General features: G+C 36.6%; 1 protein-coding gene across 1 annotated transcript in view; it reads left to right on the forward strand.

The window, feature by feature from the left end:
- The window catches only part of LOC122787227 (calcyphosin-like protein), a 165,689-nt gene that overhangs the window by 119,830 nt on the left and 27,950 nt on the right, over positions 1-17,909 (forward strand). The window contains exons 4-5 of the mRNA XM_044053824.1: positions 5,994-6,203; positions 12,505-12,632. Of these exons, the coding sequence (XP_043909759.1) occupies positions 5,994-6,203; positions 12,505-12,606 (312 nt within the window). The 3' untranslated portion in view covers positions 12,607-12,632. The remainder of the gene's footprint in view (positions 1-5,993; positions 6,204-12,504; positions 12,633-17,909) is intronic.

A 17,909-nucleotide genomic window follows, 5' to 3' on the forward strand; every position in this document is an offset into this window, starting at 1 on the left:
TTCTACCCTATTTTTAAATTCCACTTTAATTTTAAAAATATATTTTCAGAAGAAATTTTTATCTTCTCTAATAGCCCCTGAATAATTTCCAGTATCCATTCCTTAAATTCCTCTCTTTTCAATAGGTAGGAAAGTGCTAGTGTCTCATATTTTAGCCTTAGTTATTATTGGTGCATGATCTGAAATAGTTATTGGGTACGTATCAAGACCTTCAATTAAATGAACATGTTCCTGTGATAGGTAAATTCTGTCTAACCTAGTCTAGTTCTTTTATCTTGGGGAATAATATGTAAATTCACTCCGAACTCCTGTTACTAATTCACATCTTCCTTGCCAAATATTTTCATAAATTTCTTCAAAAATCTATCCTCCTTTGTTATATTTTCTTTTCTGCCCCCCCCCCCCCACCAGATACATCTTCACTGCTGCAAATCAAATTCCAGTCCCCATCTATAAGTAATATTCCTTGCTGAAAACTGATTATTTCACCCAGAATTTTCCTAAGCCCTATTATAGCAGTGTTAGGTGGAATATAAATACATCCCAGTGTAATCCTCCTCCCTTGCCGGTAACCTCTTAGTACTATAAAATCTACCATTATTATCCTATTTATCCTCTTATATCACTATCGTAGCTCCTCTTGCAATTAATATAAGTACTCCTCTTTTCCTTTGTCCCAGCTATTCCACTGAAGAACCATCCTGAAAAATTTTATTATCAAATTCACATGTTCAGTTCTTTCTAAGTGTGTCTCCTGTAACATAGCTATTTTGCCCTCTACATTTTAATATAATTCACTTTTGTATTTATCTGTTGACATTTAAAGACATTACAGAAAGCATCATTGTATTAAAAAATATTATTCCCACCTTTTATTTATAACACCTTTTTTTGTTAAATGTCTAGTTTCAGCTTTTGGGTTATATGCTTACCCTGATTGGCAGTTTGAACTTCTATATAGTTGTTCCTTGTCATACCCATTTGAGCATATGCTACATCTTACAAAACTTTTGTTTTATTGAAAGCCCTCAAACAAAAAATAAACCCCCAATACCCCTCTAAAACACATTAATTTAATGCTGATACACACATTTATATACATCTTCAAATACTAAAGTTTCACCCTCCTAACAGGAACAAATGTCCCAAACTGACAGCCACACTCCTAGGCTTGAGTTAACCTAAAATAAAGGTTATCCATGCTAAGATGGTTCTACTAAGTGGTAACTGGTTTTGTCTTATCTTTACAGCTCTCACAGCTGGAAAAACTCCTAAATGCTTTCTGAGAACATTATCTCCTAGTCAGTTTCTCTTTTCTTTTTTACCCCAGCCAGTCACTCTCTACTAGACGGTAACCAGTTTCTCTTTAACCGATTGTCTCCATGGAGACATGAGAACCAGATAGTCAATTTCCCTTCATCGGATTGTTTCCATGGAGACATGAGGGCCAGATACAGAATTGCTACTAATCATAAATTCATTTGCTAGAAAAAAAGCCTTGTTATATTCAACATTCTTTTTCTTTTACTTGCTTTCTCTTAAAACTTGTTACTAAATCAATCTAAGGTCTTTAATATAGTCATTCCAGCATGCAGAAATAAGAAAAAAACATTATTTTTTTTCATTTGTCATGCTCTTTTTTCTTTCCTTTTTTTTTTTTTTTACATTGCAGTGCCTCCTTCTTCTTCTTTTGGCTTTTCCTGGTTAGGGGTCACCACAGTGGATCACCTGTCTGCTCATGATTGGCAGTGGAGTTTTATGGTGTCGAGTTGCCAGCCTGGCGCCCAACCTTCCACAGAAGTCACACACATGCATGCACTCATGCCTAGGGTCAATTTAGAGTGTCCAATCTACCTACAGCATGTCTTTGGGATGTGGGAGGAAACCAGAGCACCCAGAGGAAACCCATGCGACCTCCGGGAGGACATTCTGACTCCGCATAGAAGGCACGCCAGCCGAGGATCGAACCGGAGAACCTCTTGCTGTGAGGCAACGCTAACCGCTGCACCGCCATGGCTGTCCTTTACATTGCAGTGCCTACATTTCTTAAAACTGAACAAGAAGAAAGAGAGAAGGGAGAAAGAAAGGGGAAAAACAGCAGCACTCATTTACAATCCCTATTACACTTAAACATAACTAAGAAAACTTTACTTTATAACACACAAAGAACACTATACACCACAAAAATCGTACTATTAAGAAAAAATGTTTTCTTTACTTACAGTTAACTTCTCCAAAGCATTTTTCCAAACACTAATGAGATGAAGTAGAGTTCCCCCACAAGTGCAACAAATTCTGAATAAGTCCGATATTTCCAGATTTTCTTGTTCTGTCATATTTCACACATATAATTATTGCATTTCAGTCTTTTTTCTTCCTTAGCATGTACTTCATCAAAAAATGATTTTGTCTCTCCAGGGAAGAATACCTTGAGGACAGCTGGGTACAGCAGTTTCAATCTCACACCTGCGTCTCAACGTTCCCTAAATAGTGGAATTAATTTACTCCTCTTCTGCCTGGTGTACAAGTAATTATTCTCCACAAACACTCTACTGTCTCCCACTTTTAGTATTTTATCCTTCTGCCACAGTTTTGTAAGAATAAACTCCTTCTGCTGGTAGGTAGGATTACATCTTTACTATTAAAGGTTTAGGTTCCTTTCTCATTGTCAGGTTTGGAGCATACACATTGTGTGCCCTTTCAACTAACAACTCTTGCTGTGGCATGCCAGTCCAGTTGCTTATTTGTGCTTTCATGAAATTAATGCAGTCTGTTCCTTCCAGCTTCTCTGGTATAGCTGAAAATCTCAGGTTTTCCCTATGTGATTAGTCCTCTAATTCTATTCTTTTTTGAAACATCTCTTCCTAAGCAGTCTTATATTCAGCCAGCTTTCTCTTCATTTCAACCTCTGATTTTTGCAGCTTTATCACTTCATTTGAATATCTATTTAAAGTTTCTTCCATTTTTCCAGCCTTTTGTTTGTGTTGATATACTCCATCAGTGTTTCATTTATTTTAACCAAGTCTGTGCACAGTTGCCTTATGTCTTCCTGTAGGTTACTGGAAGTCATGTCTGCAGGCTGCATTGCTGGTTGCTGAACAGCAGCAGAACTTTCCCCAGTCAGTGTTTCTTCCTCACTTTTGTAGCTGATTTTTTTCCAAGTGCTCTGTATTTCTTTTTTTCCCTGGCATCCAGGCAGTACACTTACTAGACATTTACTGAAATTTACCCATAACAACAAAAGTCTACTGGCCTTCTGTATTGAGTTTCTGTTTTTTGTACTGGGAGAGAGAAAGTTAAGCTGTTACCCAACTATGGATCAGTGTTGTTTATTTTCATTCTTCCTCAACTTCCCATCCTCCTAACTTCCTTCTCTTTCTTCCTGGAGGACAACTAAGGGATTTTTCTTGGGAATCCTTCATTCCTGGTTTGAGCCATTTTTGTCTCTGCTGTTTCTTCTCTATTGATTCTGTATAGAATAGATTGTTTTCTGGGGGCAGCAAACTTGATTTAGAGGTACATTAAGTTGGCGGGGCATTATCGGTAAAGAAGAGCTTGAGAGTTGGATCTGTGAATCTAGTGAAAGCAGTTGAACCAGATCTGAGGTCAGATCAGAGACCCATCAGTTGAGGGGAAAAGAAAATGGACAACACAGATCCATCTTTATAGAAAACACAAAACTTTTAATTTCATTGCCACACTGAAAGTCAGTTTGTCAAAGTTATAAGAAAAATGAAAGCAGCATACAAATTCTCATGTTTATTAGCTCCAGAAGCAAGAGGAGCTACTTCTATTAAAGTTTTCCACCCCATATTAAAATATGGGATATCAATAATTGCCATTTTCTCTTTTCTCAAAACACAAACACTTTGCAGTTAGCCAAAAACAAAATTCTAAGATTCGTTGTTTCTTTCCCCTTAAGCAGCATCACTGCTATACAGTTCAAAGTAACAAATAGCTAACTGTGTCAGGCAGAACCACCTGTTATGTATACTATTACAGGATAATTATTGCCCACCCTTTCAAAATAAGATTAAGATCAAATCTCTCTCTCTCTCTCTCTCTCTCTCTCTCTCTCTCTCAGATTACTCAGAAATTGAATTTGTATGTCCTTCTTCTACTATTACTATTAAAAATCTTTTTTCTAAAATCATCCCTGCAACCTAGAGCAATTTACCACAAGCAATTAGAACACTTCATCATATCACCTTTAAGAAAATGATAAAAGCTGCACTGATCAATGATAATAAATGTAAATGGTGTAAAGACATTGGTTAATGTATATGGTCCTGATGCTTAACTACCAATCAGTTTAAATCACAATGATAAGTTTGACTTACCATTCATGTTTATTGGTAAATCTTCTAAACGTACTTTATTTTGTGTCTATGTTGGCTGTAATATACTTAAATGCACATCCAATATACAAGCACATTTAAATTCATTAGTAACTACACAATGGGTTACCTTTAGTTTATTGAACTCCCACTTCACTGACACTAACTTTGCTGACATGTCACATTACCGACAAATGGAAAGCCGACGTTTCCCACACGGTAAGTAACCATTTGGCCATCCCAACTTCAGGAACTACCAATAAAACAAACCCCCACACCCCCTTAATAAATATCCCAACTCCAAGAATGCACTACAGTGGGGGTAAGGGGCAAAGTTCAGGTAGATGGCCAAATGGTTACTTACCATGCAGGAAATGTTGGCTTTCCATTTGTTGGTAATGTGACATGTCGGCAAAGTTAGTGTTGGTGAAGTGGGCATTCGATAAACTAAAGGTAACCCCTACACAACATATGAAACCACAATTAACAACCTCCAAATTATTTCTGACATTCATTACCATACATGAACCGTTTAACTTATCAATGCATCCCTTACAGCTGTGCTCTACTCACTTGTCTATTTACAGATTCCTTTAACATGTAATTACTAACATAGCTATATAGCACATTTTATTTGTATTCCAAATTATGTTTCTTTTCTTCTCAAAATTCTGATTTTATTTTTACATATTATCTATTGTATCTCTAATTAATCTATGGTTTATAGATGTGGTGAAGGAGGACATGCAGGTGGTTGGTGTGACAGTGCAAGATGCAGAGGACAAGAAGAAATGGAAACAGATGATCTGCTGTGGCAACCCTAATGGGAACAGCTGAAAGAAGATCTATTGTATCTATAATTGTTGCACTGTTACATTTTTGTAGTTCCTGGTTTCAGGACCTTTTAGTGTAAACCATGCAATGCTTATTTCTGTCTTCCAAATTGCTTATATCAGGTCTGTGTCCCACACAGTGGGTGGCACAGTGGTGCAGCAGTTAGCATTGTCACCTGACAGCAAGAGGTTCTCCAGTTTGATTCTCAGCTGAGGTGCCTTCTGTGAGGAGTCTGCATGTTCTCCCTGTGTTTGTGTGGGCTCTCTCTGGGTGCTGTGGTTTCCTCCCACATTCCAAAGACATGCAGTATGTGGACTAGGCACTCTAAATTGGCCCTAGATGGGAGTGTTTGTGCTAGTGTGTGATACACCCTCCAAGGAGGGTTGGACCTCAGGCTGACAACCCAACCCCATAAAACCTGTAACTGCTACAGAAACAACAAGTGCTGGAGAGCGCTAAATGCCCACTGTGCTGAAAGGCATGGTGTGGATGCAAGAGAGAGGGAGAAAACTGCACACAGTACATCACATGAGGTATTACCAACTGTCTATATAGACCAATAACTTCTAGCAAATCATTATTTTTTACCTGATGTTATAGGCATTAAATAGAATTGGTAAGGATATGCTTGGTTCCAGGCAGATGAACCTGCTTGAAAAAGTAGAACAGTTTCAACTACAGTATTACCCACAGTTTCGTGTGTGCTTGGAACAAGTGATTTTGTAATTATGCTTGTGTTATTTATGCAGAAAAATATTGCCACTGACAGGATTGCATTGCAGAATGGCTAGCAACTTTGTGATGTTTGTTCTACTTTTTAAGCCACCAATGCCTGAGGCCAGAATACAGATAGTCAATAAGGCATTCCAGAAGCTTGACACGTCCGGTGATGGTATAGTGACGGTTGAAGATCTGCATGGAGTTTACAATGCAACACAGCATAAGAAGTTTAAGAGCGGCGAGTGGACAGAGGACCAGGTGTTCAGGGAATTTTTGGACAAGTTTGATTCTCCATATAACAAAGATGGCAAGGTACGCAGATCCTAATATGCAGAATTAAGTAACAAGAATGATAGCGTGGGCATTCTTATGAGTGCTGGAGCTTAAAATGTAGGAAATATTCAGGAAGCTTCATCATTTCAGTTTTTCACTAAATTTGCTGACTTACTGGGAGCATCTGTCTTGTACCAACAGCCCAGATTACATCATTCTTGTTATCGATGTTCTGCTGACTGTCATTTAACTTTGATTGTTGTGATTTCTGTAATAAGTTTTACATTTTTCCTGTCTCTATTCTGCTTTTCACTTGGAATGCTTAATTCCAAAGCTTTGCCTTCATTCCTCTTTTGATAGTCAACTCTACTTGAAGTTACTTTCCCCCTTAGGGATAGTTGCCCACCATCATCTGGCTTGGCTATATGTTTGGTTTTCATGTCTCCATGGACACTGATGTCTTATCTAAAGTAATCATCTGTCTAAGTGGTGTCAGACTGATCTGCTGTGGGCTGATGTGGACATGATTTGCAAACTTGGACTTTTATCATTGAAAGAGAGCACTTTTCACATTTTCCAAATAAAATCTCAGGGTAGATAACTAAAATTAACTGTTATCCTTTAATGGCAGAAAGTTGTGCTTCATAAGCTTTTATCAGTGCTATTTTTATTGCATGAATACTATGTAAATGTATTATTTGTTGACACCATTTGAAGAATTTCTGGCCTCATTCTGGGGCTGTACTCACAAATTGTTAAACCTGGTTACAACTTTTCATGATCTTTATTTGTTGATCATAATTTTATAATTTATTTAGTAGATTTATTTGACAGTTGAAAATTGATTCACAGTTCTCTGAATCATGACTATAACATCAAAGTTTGATTTAAACCATCATTATATACCTCACACCTTAACTGTCTAGACAATTATAATGGACTCATTCATGTTTTGCTTTAATTAGTTATTCAAGCCACTGCACTTTAAAATGTTATTTAATTATGGTAATACAACTGTTACAGTGCTTAGGGAGCTGTTTAATAAAGTTGATGTTCTGGGTCTGTGGCATAGAGGGATAAAAGCCTGACTGTGATCCACAGGATCTAAGTTTGATTTGTGGCTCAAGCAGTAGAGAAATCCAGCAGGTGAAAATGAGGGAAGTGAGCAGCCAGTGCCTGCCCACCTGTCTAACTTGTTACATTGTACATGATGCAGCAATAGCTGATGGACATTTGGTCCCTGCTTAGCCGATCACATAGTACCCTTTGTGGGGAATGTGCACTTCCTCAATGGAAGCCATTACATACTCTCACATCTGCGAGCTTACATATAGCCACCAAGGGGAGTGGTTAGGGCTATAACATAAAACCCTAATGACTGCATGGATGACTACTGTGACAGTGATCAATCACTTGGAACATATGAGGTATGAACCAAGGAAATTTGGTTGTAGTCAAGAATGAACTGGAATCTACACAGCTTCATCTCAAATGAAATGGACCGACACTGGGCACTTCAGATCCAATGAACACAGGTATGCTTTGCTGAAAGTAAAACACAAAGTAGAAGTGGTGTAGCATTTATTATTAAAAAGGCTTGAAAGAATAATGAAATACAGTGCAGTTGGTTAACACTTAATATATAATGTATATCTGCTGCAAGCTGTTGTCTCTAAACTGCACCTGTTAACATGACTGTAATTCAGAGGCAGAAGAGGAGGAAGTTAGGAACATGGAAACGAGTTACATGGGTAATCATAGGTGACGGAAACATGAATGTTGGATACAAAAAAGAATATTAAGTGGTCGGAAGATTTTAGTTCAGTAATACAAATGAAGTAAGAGAACATCTGATAAAATTTTGTAAGACAAGGAACCTCTTCATTTTAAACATCTTCTTTCAGCAACATAAATACTGACTGCACATGTAGACTTTATCTAATGTGTTGTGCAGAAATCAGACTGATTATGTGAAAGTAAATTAAGGAAAAGCTCAGTAATATCCCTGAAAAGAAAACTTGGGGTCAACTGTGGTAGACATCACCAGCTGCTAATATGCAAAGTTAAGATGAGGCTGAAGAAGGGTAACCCAGACAGATACTTAGTAAAAGTGTGATCTGGAAAATATACCACTGGAGTTAAATGTTCTCTGAAAACCTGATTAAAAGCATTATATACACATAACAGAGTAGCAAAACAGTTACAGGAAATTGTCAAAAAATATTTGAAGAAAGTGAAATGTCCCTTTGAAAAGGGAAAAGAAAAAACAATGAAAATAGCCGAGTAAGGAGCTCTTGAATATTGCTCGGAAATGTGGAGAAGGTAAAGCCAGGGAGGGAAAGTAATTGTGAGAATTAGCTGAGATTTCCAATGTCCTGCCAGACAAAATATAAAGAAGTACTACAGTGACATGTCCAAAGAGATAGAATCAAAAATATTAGATGAAGGACAAGATTGGCTTTCATAAAGCTGAAGGACCCAAAGAAAAAAAAATCCAGCCTTGAAATTTAATGTTAAAATATGCTCAAGTATCTGTGTTAAACAAAACTGAGAATATTTTAAAAAGGCGCAAAGACCACACAGAATCAATGTACTGTGAAGTTCAAACAGATTAACAGTTTCTTTAACCTGTACTTTACTATCAGGAAACAATGGTGATGAAAGAAGAAACATAATCAGTACTTAAACTTTACCAAAGAACAAAGCAACAGGCATCAATCACATTGTCACTGAACCATAGCAAAACACTGATATGCAGCTAATACAATACTTACAAAGGCACTGCTAGGAAATTTGGAAGGCAGCAATGTGGTCAACAGACTGGAAAATGTCTGTGCTTATACTAGTCTTGATGAAAAGTGATCCAAATGATTGTGGGTATTATTGCCCAGTCACTCTGATACCAGTCTAGCAAGACTTTCATCAAGACTATTCAGTGGAGATTACAACCATACTTGAAACAGGAGCTGCAAGATGTGTAGACAGGATTCAGGAAACGGAGAGGAACAAGGAACACCACTGCAGATGTGAGATGGAACCTTAAAAGGCAAAATAACATCAAATGCATACATACATGTGTTTTATTCATTATAGCAAGGCATTTGACCCTTTTAAATCATGGAAAACTCTAAGCCACACTGAGAAGCTTGTGTATAATAGTACACCAAAGAGTTCTTATGCTCTGTCTTTACATCAGTCAAGAAGCAACAGTTCAAACAGAACAAGGATAAATAGAGTGGTTTACAATTGGTAAAAGTATCCAACAAGTCTGCATATTTTCCCCATACTCATTTAATGTATATGCAGAACAAACCAGCAGAAGCAGGGCTGTATGAAAAAAAATGAAATAAAGTCAGGAAATCAGAGGAAGAATTATCAACAACTTTTGATATGTTGAGGATATGAAATTATTGGTTAAAAGTAGAGACAGTCTGAAATATCTGTTTATGAAGATTAAACAACATAGGGCACATGCCCATTTTGAGACTAACATGAAGAAGGTAAAGATCCTGATAATGGGTAAAAGCAATACAGTTATTCTACATGGAGCAGAAACAGAAATTGTAGAGAGCTTCATTTTGCTTGGATCAATAATTAGTAACTGTATGACAAGCAGTCAAGAAATCCAAAAGTGAATCGCTCTTGCTAAAACTATTAAAGAACTAGATAATATCTTTAAGTGTAGAGAAGTATCATTGCATATGAAGCTTCAACTTATCCAACTTACCCAAGCTATGGTAGTGTCAAAAGGATACAAAAGTTAGAAAGTGAAAGAATATGAAAAGAAAAAAAAAAAGATTCCTTTGTATTATGGTGTTGGTAAAGAATATTTAAAATACCATGGACTGCCCAAAAACTAATCAATGAACACTGGAGGATAAAACCTGAGTATTCCCTAGAAGCTTTGGACATATCATGCAAAGGGAAAGATCATTAGGAAAAAATACATTATACTTGGCATGGTCAAGGATCAAATTAAAAGAAGTAGACATGCAGTCTAATAGATTAATATAAAAACTATACAAATTGATGCTTCACTGTCAGTGGCTGGTCATCTGACTAAAGACAGAACATGGTTTAGGACAGTTATCTATATAATCCCCATGAGTCAACACAGACACAACAATAACATGCATGCCCCTCCCATTGACAGTTAACAGCCAAAGTGGACTAAAAAGATATGTCTAATGAAAAGTATAGTGCAAAGTGTGTTATCAGTGGTCAGCCAGTCACCAAACTGTTATCAGTACTTACAGTACTTAATTTATTTGAATTAGTGTGCAAAAAAACTGCATTAACCTCAGTTGCTTTAGTTTATTTTGAGGCCCCAAGTCTTTATTTTGTAATAATAATAATAATAGTTGTGATGTACATTTTAATACTCGAGAATTCCAGGAACTGAGCTGTACAAGTATGTTAAAGATTAAAATAACATAAAGCTCTCAGAAAGTAGACAACCAATGGGATTGCAATACTTCTGGCACCTTTTTCTTAACTCATTCACTCCAGTGGAGCTCAGGGAATTTGCACTATAACTTCCAATGGGCAGAGCCTAAGACTTTTGATTGAATCAAATTATATTCTCATATTTCAAACAACTGTTCATATCTCTGGAACGCCGGGGATTATGAAAGAATTATAATTAGCAAACTCTTCAGCACAAACTATTTTTATAGTGGCAGTATTCTTTAGGTTCTATGTCTTAAACCAAAATTTATAAGCAACAGTAAACACAATAACTATTACATTTGTAATATTTTATAAACAACTTACAATATCTCATACCAAGAACATTTTCTGTATGCCGGAAAAACAAGGAATTCACTCGAGTGATGAAAACACAATTTATTCCACGATGTGATAAAAACTCCACAGCATTAGCAGCATATACAAAATAAAATGCATACTTCACAGTAACACAATATCCACAGTGAATTCCTTGTTTTTCCAGCATACAGAGAGTGTTCTTGGTGTCAGTTTGTTTCTCTCTGTGCCGGTTTTCGTTTCAACTTACAGTATCTCAACAACCACTCAAGTTACACACATACTATCAACAACATTTTATCCATCTAGCTGAGAGCTTTCATATGAGGCTAAGGAGTTCTGTTTGTGTTACTTGTTTGTTGAGGTATTTAGAAAAATGTGAACATTATAGCTATATGAATTAATATCATAAAAACAACAGTTAATATCTATTTACCTACACTAGACAGAGGTCAAATATTAATGCAGTTGAGTTTTCCATTATGTTAGCTTTAAGATGAAATCTTTTAAAAACTTGTACATAGCATGGGTTAGGAATTATTGATGCAAATATGACCAAACAATATTTGACGCCTAGAGGCATCAGTAGGAGTTAAAACTGAAATAGTGGGTATGAAAAATGGAAGATCAAGAAATGCACAGTGAAGGTCTGCTTGCTGTCTAACCACCCTTGTTATATAGATGTTAAAAGCCATATGTTGTTTTAGTCATAAAAAATTAAGAACAAAAAAACTGAATCCATTGACAGTAAATTTCTCTCCATTAACTTTAAATGTAGACTGTTCAGTAGTTACCATTCCCTTACACAGAGAGTAAATCCCATTATATGAGAGCTCAGTTCACAATGATGTCAAAATAAGAATATAGAAGCGAAGAGGAGCTGCACATGGGGGTTGTAGATGAGGTTGCCCACCTAGCAAAAACACCTTGAAATGTCAGCGCTCAAAATGGTAAGTGCTGACAAGCTGAAAAAAGTCTGAAAACATATGAGAAGAGAGAATTTTGAAAACTGCTGTTCTCCTTTAAACTTCTTTTAGCAGGGGGAAGGGGGCAAGCCCTCCACTGCAACCCCCCACAAACAAACATATATACCAACTCAGAGATTGCCCTACCTTGGAAAAAAGTAAATATTCTGAGAAATGACATCTTAGACTTAGTATATGTAAGTGCATTCTTTTCAGCCATTAATTCTCCATATTTTGAGACTCACTCTAATGGATATTGACATTTCAAATGGTTACCAGTAAAAACACTTGTTATATGCACAAATTAACAGTGTACTCGGGTACATATGCTTAGTGGTTATATGTAATTGAGTTATCAGATTTCATGCTGAAACATACAAGCAATTGTTTTCAGAAGTTGTACATTAAAGTATGTTATAGTATATCCCCAGCAGTGAGAGATCAGATCTGGGGATTTGAATTTTAGCCAGGACTTACATGGTTTGAATGTGAATACCAGTTTCTTTAGAGCATACAGTGAATATTTACTTTTAATTTAATACTACAGTGTGATGTGTTAGCTCTTGTGCTGTGGTAGGATGCATTAATTGTGCAGCTTTTTTAAACTGCAGGTAACTTGGGAAGAGTTTCTGAATTATTACAGTGGCTTCAGTGCTTCAATTGACAACGATGCATATTTCATACAGATGGTAAAAACTGCATGGAAACTCTAGATCGTGGTACACTGCCCAAGAAAAAGGTACTCCTCCTTTGTAAATGTCATTCCTAAACCTTCCTGTAATAATTTTTTGTAATACTATTAAAACTGTCTTAAGCATTCTGTGCAAAGAAAGAGTGTCCAGTAATGCAGTGGCAAAAGTATAATTTGCAATGTGCATTAGTCTGGCATTTTTTTCAGGATCACAGTGAAAGTTATGCAGATTAGTTCTAAAGTATCTCAGATCTAGACTTCCAAGAATGCTGTACACTGAGTAGCAGCTTAATTCTTTCTCTCCCAGTGTGAAAACAGAAATTTAGCAGAGAAAGCCAGTGGACCTGGATTTCTGAATACATTTCAGTAACTGGCTAGTAAGTGCACTGCCTGGATGCCAGGAAAAAAGAAATACAGAGGACCTGAAGGAAAAACAGCTACAAAAGGAAAAAGAAACACACTTACTGGAAAAAGTACTGTAGCTGTTCAGCAAAAAGCCGTATATGCTCCAGAAATGTCTTCCAGTAACCTTGAGGAAAGTATAAACCAACTGCACATAGACCTGACTAAAATAAATGAAACACTGATGGACTATATAAACTCAAACAATAAAAGGCTGGAAAAAATGGAAGAAGCTTTAAACAGATACTCAGATAAGGTGATGTTGTATCTTTCGGCTTTTCCCGGTTAGGGGTCGCCACAGCAGAACTCCGGTCCGCTAATGATTGGCAGTAGATTTTTACGTACAGAGTTGCCAGCCCTGATGCATAGCATTCAACGAAGGTACGCCCATTCATGCATGTCTCCACACAGAAGACGATTTAGCTGAGAATCGAACAGGACAACGTCTTACTGTGAGGCAACAATGCTACCGCAGCACCACCACAGCTTATACTCAGATAAGGTGATAAAACTGCAAAACTCAGAGGCTAAAATGAAGAAAAGGCTGACTGACTATGAGACTGCACAAGAAGAGATGTTTAAAAAAATAGAATTAGAAGACAAAGCACGTAGGGAAACCTGAGATTTTCTGCTGTACCTAACAAGCGGGAAGGAACAGACTCTATTAATTTCATGAAAGCACAGCTAAGCAACTGGACTGGTATTCCACTACAGGAATTGTTAATTGAAAGGGCACATCGTGTGTATGCTCCAAACCTGGGTATGAGAAAAAAAACCTACACCTTTAATAGTAAAAATGCAATCTTAGTAGCAGAATGAGTTGATTCTGACAAAACTGTGGCAGAAGGTCAAAGTACTGAAAGTGGGAGACAGCAAAGTGTTTGTAGGGAATTACTCCTCACTGTATACCAAGCAGAAGAAGAATACATTTATTCCATTATTTAGGGAATGTTGAGAATCAGGTATAAGATTCAAACTGCTGTACCCAGTTATCTTCAAAATATTTTTCCCCTGAAGGAACAAAAACATTTGTTGATGAAGTACATGCCAAGAAAGAAATACAAATGTGTGTCCAACAAAACGTAATCTGTGAAACAGAAGAGATTGTGTTTATTGCTTTTCTGGTAATAAAGATCACAGAGTGTCAGTGAAACTTTTGCCAGTGCTTGAACAGAAAATGCTTGAGAGAGGGAAAAATCAAAGGAGTTGACCAGAAGAACCGACAGTGCACTGGAGATGAAACAGAGACAGGGTTTGGGAGAAGGAGATGAACAGGAATAGAACAAAAAAAATCTGGAAATATTTGACATTCTTGGACTTTGTTAAACAGGTAGGGGACTCTAAAGCATATGCCCTACTTCATGTCATTAATGTTTTGAAAAATACTCAGGAGAGGGGGGAGAGGAGGAAGAAAGTTAACTCTAAGTAAAACTATTTTTTTTCTTAATAGTATTATTTAAGTGGTGCATGATTTTCTTTGCATGTTATAAAGTTATTTTTTCAGTTGTTTTTAAGTGTAATGGGGATACTAATGTAAATACATGCTCCTGTTTTTTTATCGTTCTCCCTTCTCTCTATCTCCATGTTCAGATTTAAGAAATATAGGAACTGCAAAGTAAAAGATCTGGTGAAAAGAGTATGTACTCAATAACTATTTCAGATTGTACATCAATAATAACTAAAATAAAAGCACAGGGTCATGAAAAAAATATGACACTGGCATTTTCCTACCTATCTGTTGAAAAGAGAGGAATTTAAGGAATGGGTAGTGGAAATTTTTCAGGGTCTATTAGAGAAGATAGAAATTTCTTCTGAAAATATAGCTATTTTTAAAATAAAAGTGGAATTCAAAAATAGAGTAGAAATAAAAAAAAAGGGAGGTATGGTTAAGAAATAAAGTATTTAGAGGTACTGACAAATGTTAAAAGTATTGCAAAATAGGGGGGGGCTCTCACAGAATAAGAAGAGGAGCAACTACAGAATGCTAAACAGAAGATAAAGGATTACCTTAATAATATGCATGAGTTTAGAAAGACTGCTGTTAAGTAGCTGTTTTTATAATAACTCTAGAGCACAAAAACTTTTATCACAATGACTTAGGCAACATAAAGTAGAAAGGGCTGTCACCAAGCTTAGAGAGCCTATAACAAGGAAGAAAACAATGGATCCTGTGAAAGTATTAGAAATATTTTGGAAATTATATGAAAGTCTGTATAAAGCAGAGAAATATGGAAATCAAGAACAGCTACAAATGCCAATGCTTATGAAAGAATGGAATATGTCAAGGTTACAGGTAGAAGAGGCTTAATTACGAGATGAGATAAAAATGGTGCTGTATAACCAATCTGCAGGAAAATCCCCAAGTATATATGGTATTCTGGTGGAAGTTTGGAAGATAGGAAGGAAAAAACTGATAAAGATCTGGAAGGTTTTGTTTAACAGTATTTTAAGATAAGAAGTCACAACATCCAGGAATAAAGCGATGGTAGGTATAATACCTAAAGAGGGTAAAGATGCATCAGATCCAGCTTCATACAGACCCATTTCAATACTAAATCATGATTATAAAGGGTTTGTCTATAATGGCTAAAAGAATGGTAACAGCAATGCCAAAATTGACAGATATGGATCAATGTGGTTTTGTGGAGGGAAAGGCAAATATTTGACATTAACAGAACAGTGATGATCCAGAGGGAAGCAGAATGTAAGAAAATACCACTGTTGTTGGTGGTCTTGATGCAGAGAAAGCATTTGACAGAGTAAGCTGGGAATTTATGAACAGAGCAATGGAAGCATTTACATTACCTGATAAAAATGCTAAAGTTGATTAGGAGAATATATGCAGGATCAGAGGTGAAAATTAAAGTGGGTGGGTCCCCTCTGATAATCTCTGCTGGAGCAGAACCACTGGGAAAGAAAATAAGGGACTCAGAAATTCAAGGATATAATTGGTATGGTAGTCAAGAAAAGCTGGCTCTGTTTCCAGATATCATTATTTTATATCTGATAAAAACGAGAAAGGGGCATTACAGTGCTGCAAAACATATTGAGATGGTTTCAGTCTTTTCGGGATACAAATTTAATGAAGCTAAAATAAAAGCAATAGTAGTAAATTATGTATCCACATACAAATTGGTACAGCAATATCCATACTTATGGGGACATAAAGTGAAGTATATAGGACTATGGATTAAAAATGATACCTGTGTGGTAGCTAAGGATATGTGGGTAGAAAACAAACAAAAGATAATACAAAAACTGAGAAAATGGAAGCTCTGTTTTATGGATATTGATTGCAGGATTCAAGCAGTTAAAATGTTTTTAGTCCCTTTATTCTTATACACAGGTCAGGCATATTTTTATCAACCAGAGCAGAGGTTGTGGATAGCAGTTAATAAAGAGCTGAAGAACAAAAACTGAGAAAATGGAAGCTCTGTTTTATGGATATCAATTGTAGGATTCAAGCAGTTAAAATGTTTTTAGTCCCTTTATTCTTATACACAGGTCAGGCATATTTTTATCAACCAGAGCAGAGGTTGTGGATAGCAATTAATAAAGAGCTGAAGAATTTTATGTGGAAGGGGAAGATGGCAAGAGTCAAGTGGATAAGCCTATTCTTCCAGTAGAACAAGGTGGAATGGGATTACCTGAGTTGAAGGGGTATTTCAGAGTAACACAGGTAAAGCTCTTATACATACCACAAGCAGAAAACTATAATTCAAAGTGGAAAGAGATGATGATGAAACAGGGGGGAAGCTCAAGTAATAGGGAGAGACTGTGACTTTGGATTCAGACCTTTAAGGATAACAACAATAATCATTCAGAATATTATATTCTTAAAGTAGCAGAAGGTATTCTAAGCCAACACTGGAATGGAGAACGGGGAGACAGTAGGGAAGAGGGGGCTGGAATATATTGGAGAAAACTGGCAAAGGAACCAAGGTAATAGGAGCAAATAACTAGAGAGGGAAAGGTAACAGAATGGGAAGATGCCAAGAACTTATTTAGACTGCAGGCTAAAGATTGCCTTCCATATCAAGGATTGATATCAGAGTACAGGCAAACAGAAAGAAATAGGGGAGTGGGTCCCAAACAAAAGACACTAGTAGAGTTTTTAGTAGAATCCAGAATAGAAGTTACCATTAAGAAAGGAATAATTAGTAGAGCATGTAAAATATTGCATGATAACTATAAAAATCAATCAGAGGAGGATAGAAAGGATTGAAAAGAGAGATTGGATAAGGAATTCACAAAGAAACAATCGGGGATATATGCATGTCTCCCAAATATGCACCTGGCTCTTAATGCCTCCAAAACTAAACTTATGGTATTTACCCCCTCAAAAAATACTCCATTCAATTTCAATACATTCTCAATCACTAGTGAAAATAATTCACCCCTGGAACTGGTGTCTGAAACCAAGTTACTTGGTGTCCAAATTGACAACCAGCTTAATTTCAACTCACATCTACAACTAAATATTAAAAAAACTCATCAAAAAATAGGCATGCTCTATTACCAGAATCAGTACCTCACAAGCCCCTCTAAAATCACTCTCTCTTCTTCCTTTCTTATCCCCTCCCTTCTCTACGGAGCCCCTCTGCTAACCAATCTTCAGTCCTCTCTAAAAAAACAACTTTCCTCTTGCTATAACAAAATCGCTAAGTTCGCAAACGGTCATAGGTCCTCCACTCACCACTGTTCCTCTCTCCAAAAACTAAATTGGCTTGAACTTCCAAATCAGCTCAACTATACTCAGCTAACCTTAGCTCACAAGCTCATTCTCAACCCATCTCTCTGTCCCTCCCTGTCTTCAGCCTTCAAAATGTACCTACCAGATAGAGTTTTAAGGTCAAATAATCAAAACCTACTAGAAGTACATAAACCAAATCGTCCCCCAGGTAAAAACTTACTATCATTTAA

This window comes from Protopterus annectens, chromosome 13.part0 (assembly GCF_019279795.1).
Source record: "Protopterus annectens isolate FY-2018-M chromosome 13.part0, PAN1.0, whole genome shotgun sequence".
In the NCBI taxonomy this organism is placed as follows: Eukaryota; Metazoa; Chordata; order Ceratodontiformes; family Protopteridae; genus Protopterus; species Protopterus annectens.